Source organism: Lactuca virosa, chromosome 5, assembly GCF_052849685.1.
Source record: "Lactuca virosa cultivar CGN04683 chromosome 5, Lactuca_virosa_CGN04683_v6, whole genome shotgun sequence".
Lineage (NCBI taxonomy): Eukaryota > Viridiplantae > Streptophyta > Magnoliopsida > Asterales > Asteraceae > Lactuca > Lactuca virosa.
Window position 1 is genome coordinate 230,982,607 of NC_136430.1, and position 8,073 is coordinate 230,990,679.

The following is an 8,073-nucleotide window of genomic DNA, read 5'->3' on the forward strand; positions in this document are numbered from 1 at the left end:
GGGGTGCTCCGATCCTTTTCGTCAAGAAGAAGGACGGTTCGCACCGTATGTGCATTGATATCAAGAGTTGAAGAAGCTGACAGTGAAAAACCGTTACCCTTTACCGAGGACTGATGATCTATTTGACTAGCTACAGGGGGCGTCTTAGTTTTCCAAGATTGATTTGAGGTCCGACTATCATCAGATGAGGGTTGGGGAGGAGGATATTCAGAAGACGGATTTTCGAACTCGTTATGGGTATTACGAGTTTGTGGTGATGCCTTTCGGGCTCACCAACGCACCGGCAACGTTCATGGACCTCATAAACCGTGTGTGTAGGCCCATGTTGGATCGATCGATGATCGTTTTTATTAATGATATTCTAGTATATTCGAAGACTAGGGAACGACATGAGGAGCATCTTCGGGAGATTCTTGGGGTGTTGAGGGTGGAGATGCTTTATGCCAAATTCTCCAAGTGTGATTTCTGGTTACAAGAGGTCCGGTTCTTTGGACACCTCGTCAATCAGAATGGTATTTTGGGTGACCTAGCCAAAATTGAGGCGGTAATGCAGTGGGAGGTGCCCAGATCTCCATCCGAGATTTGGAGTTTCCTTGGTCTGGCGGGTTATTATCAGATATTTCTCCAAGATTGTTGTTCCTCTCACCAAGTTGACCAGGAAGGATGTTGCTTTTATTTGGGGGCGTGAGCAGCATGCATCATTTGATACTCTTCGCCAGAGATTGTGTGAGGCTCCATTGCTTGCCCTCCCGGAGGGAGTGGAGGATTTTGTGGTCTATTATGATGTATCCATTGCAGGTTTGGGTGTTGGGTTGATGCAGAGAGGGCATGTGATAGCATATGCATCGAGGCAGCTGAAGCCTCACAAGACGACATATCTCACCCATGATTTGGAGCTGGGGGCAGTGGTATTCGCCTTCAATATTTGGCATAATTATCTTTATGGTGTCCGGCGTACCATTTACATGGACCATAAGAGCGTGAGGTACCTTATGGATCAGCCCAACCCGAATATGAGGCAAAGGAGGTGTTCAGACGTAGTAAAGGACTACGATTGTGAGATCTTGTATCATCCAAGTAAGGCTAATGTGGTGGCCGATGCCCTGAGTCATAGAGCAGCGAGTGCCCCGATACGAGATGCATTTATGAGGATGACAATGATGACTCCAGTCTTAGATATCATCAAGGAGGCCCAGGCGGAGGCTATAAAATAAGAAAACCGTAAGAGTGAGTGGGTGATCAGGCAGGTTTCGGAATTTGAAATAGAAATTAGAGGGATTTTGACTCTCTATGGGCGAGTATAGGTGCCATATGCGAGTGAAACCAGGCATATTTTGGTGGACGAGGCCCACAAGTCGAGGTTTTCTATCCACCCGAGGGCCACAAAGATGTATCTTGATCTGAAGCATAATTATCGGTGGTCCTGCATGAAGAGAGATGTGGCATGGTTTGTAAAGAGATGTTTGACCTACCCAAAGGTCAAGGCAGAGCACCAGCGCCCTCATGGCAAGTTGCAGCCTATGGAGGTTCCCCTATGGAAGTGGGAACAGATTACTATGGATTTCATTACTAAGTTGCCGAGGAATGCGAAGGATGTTGACACTATCTGGGTTATAGTGGATCGTTTGACGAAGAGTGCTCACTTCTTAGCTATAAGTGAGAACTAATCTGCAGAGAAGTTGGCCGAGATTTATGTTTGTAAGTTGGTGGTTCGGTGTAGGTTGTTGACATCTATCGTGTCTGACCGGGATGTGCGTTTTACTTCTAGATTCTGGAAGAGGTTCCATAAGGAGTTGGGTACCCGGCTACATTTTAGCACCGCGTACCATCCGCAGAAGAATGGGCAGAGCGAGCGGATGATTCAGACGCTCGAGGATATGTTGTGCACGTGTGTTATTGATTATGGTGGGAGTTGGGACTCCTACCTTCCTTTGGCTGAGTTCTCATATAATAATAGTCATCATGCTAGTATCGGTATGCCCCCATTCGAGCTCCTTTATGGTCAGAGGTTCCGAACTCCTAATTGTTGGGGCGAAGTGGGACAGAGGGTCATGGGGAGCATGGAAGTCGTGCTCAAGACGACAAAGCTCATACAACAAGTTCGGAAACGGCTTTTGACTGTGCAGAGCCGTCAAAAGAGTATAGCCGATGAGGCGGCTGTGGTTCCCTTAGAGGATATTCAGGTCGATGATCGCCTGAATTATGTGGAGAAGCCTGTAGCCATCTTGGATCATAAATTGAAGACCTTGAGGAACAAGGTAGTGAACTTGGTCAAAGTTCAGTGGCAGCATCGTAGAGGTTCGGAGTGGATGTAGGAACCGGAGTCCGAGATGTGTGAGCAGTATCCTAAGTTGTTTCTGGAGGACGACTTCGAGGGCAAAGTCTGATCCTAGTGGGGGAGAAATGTAACATCCCGAATCGATGTATAATTATATTTCCTTAACCTTTCTTTATTATGTCAAAATTAGTCCTTATTTTGTAAAAGGTGGTAAGTGAGTACGCGGGGCGTATGCATGAATATGCGCAACGTACTCATGCACTAAGCAAGATCGCGGAGGCTACCTAGTACACTGGGCGTACTAGGCTCAGTATGCAAACCCTAATATTTCTTGTGTCCCTATTTAAATAATATGATGGCCTCATTTCTAGCCAACTTTATCATCCTCCAACCTTTCCTAAACCCTAAATCTCGAGTGTGTGCTTATGGGTGTGATTTTGAAAGCTTAAAGAGATTCTTGACCCTTGTAGTGAAAGATTGAAGTTAGAATAAGAAGAAGAAGAAGAAGAAGAAGAAGAAAAAGGTGCCATCTAGCTTAATGATCCAGAAACCATCCATCTTTGTGCATCATTTCCAAGTATAAAGCTTGTACCTTGGCTAGTGTTCTATTAGATCTCTTTCGGTGCAAAATTTATGAGTTTAAGTCCTCAAGTTTAGACCTTGTCGAGTTTGTGACTCTCTAGAGAGTTTAGGTTGTCCTTTCATGCATTTTAGGGCATCTAGATGGATAAAAATGCTTGCTTGATCTTCCTTTGTGTCCCATGCATGAGTAAAGTAGTTTGAAAAGGGTGAAATGATGTTCTAGCTTCCCATGGCCATGCAAAGGCTTAAAGCCCACGACTTTATGGAATAAGAGACCTTGTTTAGCTCAGATCTATAGTTTGAGTACTTGTCTTAATGTATTAAGACCAAAAGAAGTAAAGAATGGAAGTCTGAGGAGTATGTCGTGCATACTCCCATCTACGCGCAACGTAGAGCTAAAGATCCCCATCGCATGCATGGCCAGCAGTACGCCCAACGTACTCGCTGGGTGTTGACTTCGGTTGACTTTTGTTTACCTTTGCTGATTTTGACTTTTAGGTCAAAGTTTAGGGTATGGACCTAGGGAGGGGCAATATGGTCCTTTTTGCCCTTAGTGGGCTTAGCTGTGGACTTGGACTCGTGATATGGTTATGGGCCTTAATTATAAATTAAGGGTAATCTATTTGGTTGAATAGCCAGAGTCTAGATCCGACAGTTCGGGTGTTAGGTTTTTGTGTCATCAGTATCAGGTGAGTCTCCTCACTTACTCTTACATGTGTGGTAGGATAGTTGTAACATTATGACCAGTTGGGTCTAGCTGTTATGTTGTGTTATGTTATGTTATGTTATGTGTTAATATAATATTTGTTTAGCTGGGGCTGCTGTTAGCCAATTGGGGTTTGCTGATAACCTCCCGAGTATATTGTTAGCTCACCGGGACTGCTGATAGTCCTAGGGTTGCAGATCATAGTTGTTTATTCACGCTAAGTTATATGTGGTATCTTGGGGAACTCACTAAGCTTTGTGCTTACAGTTATTGATTTTTATGTGGCAGGTACTTCGCAGGACCGCGGGAAGGTGAATGTCTGATTGTTCACACGCACTGGGATTTTATTACTGGGATATGATCTTTTATGTACTCTGATAACTATGACACTTGTGGTTTTGGTATTGACTTGTACTTGATATTTGGTTGTGAACTATGTTTTTGGAAGTTTGAAAAATGAAAATTTTGGTCTAAAATTTGAGGTGTTACAAGTGATTACTTCTACAAGAAAGAAAAGAGATATTACTAGTTGAGAATGTGCATGTTACCAAAGAGCTATCTCTGCCTATTGTGTTATGGGTTTGCAATGTAAAGTGATGACTATTTCACATATGAAGAATGTGATTCAGAGCATGGAGTATGATGTTTGGATAATTTAGGATAATTCTGTAATGTAATGTATTATGGTTATTTTGATTTATTATATGTTAAAATTGTTTATTAGTGTCTTCGAAATGATCATTTTTATTGCTCGATAATATAATGAAAATTGTTAAATTTTGTTTATTAATCTTTTTTCCAAGTCTTTTTAAGTTTAAAAAATCATTTATTTTTTAGCATTTTGCAGACTTTAAAAAACAAACAGTATTCTTCTTGCAGACTGCAAACGTTTGGTATATCTCTTTTACTGCAAAGGTCTGCAGATGTAGTCTGCAGACTGCATACATTTTGCCTCTGAAAAAACAAATATCTAACTTGTTTCACGGCAATGTGGGGACTTGTATAGTTGTGACCTTTTGAGTTAAAGAGGCGTAGGATCTTTCATTGAATTGGAACTAGCATATAGTCCATACATTTTATTGACTTGGAAACAATTATCTTATATAATAGTCATCAATCCAAACAGAAAAATCAAGAATCAATTATCTTAGATGATATAAAACTACAAATTCACAATCTTATATAATTTATAAAGTTAATGCTAGTTTTCTAAAAGCATCTCCAACTCACTCACATTCTCCATTATTTCTCATATTTCTTCCCACATTCCTCTCCAACCCTACTTCATTTATTTTCCCATTTTGGGGGGAATAAATGATATAACATCATATTTTGTGTTATACTATTTATTTCCCCCAAAATGGAGATGAACTTTGAATTGTCGGTTTTACTCCCTTGTTTTATATATTTATACATTTCTAGTTTTTTTATCTACTAATTATTATTTAAATTGAATATTTAATACTTATAGTATTATGTTATATATTAATTATAAATATAAAGTTTATTTTTTGTTTAAAAAATTTCATATTAAAATTTAAATACATATTGAAATTTTAAAACACAATAACGTATTTTACAAAGCTTATAATTACATATTATAAATATAATCGTATTTATTTAATATTATTGTAATGAAAAAAATATAGATTATATATTTGTTAAAACCAAATTAATGGTAGGTGTGTGTTTAATAATTTATATAAATTAGAAAAATAAAATTTATTTTTTTAGGCAAAAATAGGATAAAAAATGGAATAGAATCGAAGATGAAACACTATTTATCTTATTTTTTACTCTATTTTTTTTGAGAAAAAACTCTATTTTTTTTGAGAAAAAAACAAAAGCAGGATGAAGATGGTCCAAGTGAAAATTATATAAGTTTAATGCAATTTGACATTTACAAAAGCTTGGTTGACTGCAAGGGTCAATTGACTCGTTTCTACTGTGTCCAGAGCCCCATTCTCCCACGTTACCAATCGCCTCAACATCACTCTCCGGTCTCCATACCTCTTTCTCTCCCTGTATATAAATTAATTCGCCATCTCATCTTTCTCAAGATAAAATATCCCAACTACTTTGGAAGATTTCTTCAATCAATTTCCACAAAAACCGAAGATTAATGGGTGGCTTTGATATGGAATCGTTGGTGGATGCAACAGCAGGGGCTATTGGATCTCTCGCTAGCACTACTATCTTATACCCTTTAGATACCTGCAAAACCAAGTACCAAGCTGAACTACGTACCCCTAATCTCCGAAAATACAGGTTTTCCTTTTACTTCCCAGTTTCATCCTCATACGCTTTCGTTGATTCTTTCTTTCATCAGTGATCTCGATTTTGACTTGTATTTTATGCGAACGGTTGATGGTTTTGAGTTTCTCGCGATTTTGAATAGATTGACTGGTTTATTGACGAAAGTATGGAGCTATGAATTGAATTATGTTTCTTAATTATATATAACAAACCCTAAAAGAAATGTTATTGGTGGATATTCCTACTATGCAAATGTTGCTTATTATACATATTTGCTACAGGAACCTTTCAGATGTTCTCTGGGAAGCAATTCGTAAACGTCAAGTTCTTTCTTTGTATCAAGGCCTTGGGACAAAGAATCTGCAATCGTTCATTTCATCATTCATATACTTTTATGGATATAGCTTCTTTAGGAAGCTGCATATGGAACGTTCTGGATTTAAATCTGTTGGAACAAAAGCTAACTTGATTATAGCTGCTGTTGCTGGTGCTTGTACAGTTGCAATAACCATGGTTAGCCCTCAATTATAAACACAAGAAATACCAATGTACATTCATTTTATTTATGTATTATAGCATCCTACTTTCTTTTCTTTCTATCACAACATTGTACTTTGAAAAGTTTATCTAGTTATAGGGGTGAAAATTGAGATGCTATAATGAACAAGTCAAGGAATTATGAAAGTGTGTGGCTATTTATTGCATTTAATCCTAATAATAACAAAAAAACTATATAAATGTGAGATGTTTTTTTTTTTCAGCCTTTGGATACAGCTGCATCAAGGATGCAAACAAGTGACTTTGGGAAGTCCAAAGGTCTAATAAAGACCCTCTCAGAGGGAACTTTGGGAGAGGCATTTGATGGACTTGGCATATCAATTCTGCTTACTTTAAATCCAGCAATTCAGGTAATTTTGTCAAATGATGAGTATGTGGAGGCCAGGGCATTTACGTCTTTTGTACAAACTGTTCTATCTTAAGATAACACCATGAAAACACAAATGATGATGAGGTAATTTTTAAATTATTTTACTTTTTTATTTTTGTAGTACACTGCATTTGATCAACTGAAAGAAAGATTACTGGAGGGTAAGTTGGGAAATCCACAATCCCTTTCTGCCCTTTCGGCTTTTCTGTTAGGGGCAGCATCAAAATGTGTGGCTACCTGCTTGACTTACCCTGCCATCAGGTAAATTCTAAATAAGTAATGGAATGGAATCACAAAGGAATGGAATGGATTATTCCATTCCGTTGTCATGTTTGGTTGACTCGAAGGAATGGAATGAGTCATTCAAACATGTTGTTATGAATAACAAACCATGTCACTAACATAATTCAAAGTTGATATGAATTATGTTACAGATGTAAGGTAATGATTCAAGCTGCAGAATCAAGTGAAGATAGAGAAGAGGAATCAGAAATGGAATCAAGAAAAACGGTATCTGGGGCATTACATGCTATATGGAATAAGGAAGGATTTCTAGGGTTCTTCAAAGGGTTAAGAGCCCAAATTCTAAAGACTGTTTTAAGTTCAGCATTGCTTTTAATGATAAAGGAAAAGATCACAAAGAGCACATGGGTACTGTTTTTGGCAATAAAGAGATTCTTGGTTTTAAGCACAAGTAGATTAAAAAGCTCTTAGTAAATAAGAATGTTGTAATAAGGACCAAACATGGTCTAGTGATTTTAGGTTTTTTTAATTGTATGGAATTTTATTTTAAACATTGTGATGCTTGACTAGATAATATATTGTGTATGTAACTATGTAGTTATTACATAAATTTCTATAGTATCTTTAGCCAATAATTTAGGCAAAATGCAAGAAATTACAATGTAAAATGTCTGTTTCGTATGAAGGAATTTGGTACGAAGGAATTAAATTGGCAACATAATGAAATTAGCAAGGTAATAGAAATAATCATTAGATTCCATTATCATGTTTGATTGGCTACAATGCTTAGAATGAATCATTATTCAGTTGTTTATTATTAACGAATAAAAACTAAATAAAGTAAAAGTTGATAAGTAAAGGTAAGAATTTTATTTTATAAACATATTAATTGAGTAATTATAAATTGTTAAATAAATTGCATATAAAATATTTTATTTCATTTAAAATACAGATTTTTTGTATTACAAATAGTTAAAGAAAATTATCTATAATCTAAAGAAATGTTACAAAATAAAAAAAAAACTAGATACGATAAAATTTTAAAATATAATTACAATGAAATACTTCTATTTATCTTTT

General features: G+C 37.1%; 1 protein-coding gene across 1 annotated transcript; it reads left to right on the forward strand.

Moving 5' to 3' along the window:
• The first annotated feature begins 5,485 nt into the window (after positions 1 to 5,485).
• LOC145117631 (peroxisomal adenine nucleotide carrier 1-like) lies at positions 5,486 to 7,603 on the forward strand. Its single transcript, XM_079053929.1, has 5 exons — positions 5,486 to 5,834; positions 6,104 to 6,335; positions 6,584 to 6,730; positions 6,872 to 7,011; positions 7,185 to 7,603. The coding sequence occupies exons 1-5, from the start codon at positions 5,689 to 5,691 to the stop codon at positions 7,462 to 7,464; spliced, it is 945 nt and encodes a 314-aa protein (XP_078910055.1). The 5' UTR covers positions 5,486 to 5,688; the 3' UTR covers positions 7,465 to 7,603.
• The last annotated feature ends 470 nt before the right edge of the window (positions 7,604 to 8,073 follow it).

Coding starts and splice junctions, on each gene's coding strand:
- LOC145117631 (XM_079053929.1), top strand. CDS start 5,689: ATGGGTGGCTTTGATATGGAATCGTTGGTGGATGCAACAGCAGGGGCT. Junction 6,731..6,871: donor CTTTAAATCCAGCAATTCAG/GTAATTTTGTCA, acceptor TTATTTTTGTAG/TACACTGCATTTGATCAACT. Junction 7,012..7,184: donor TTGACTTACCCTGCCATCAG/GTAAATTCTAAA, acceptor ATTATGTTACAG/ATGTAAGGTAATGATTCAAG.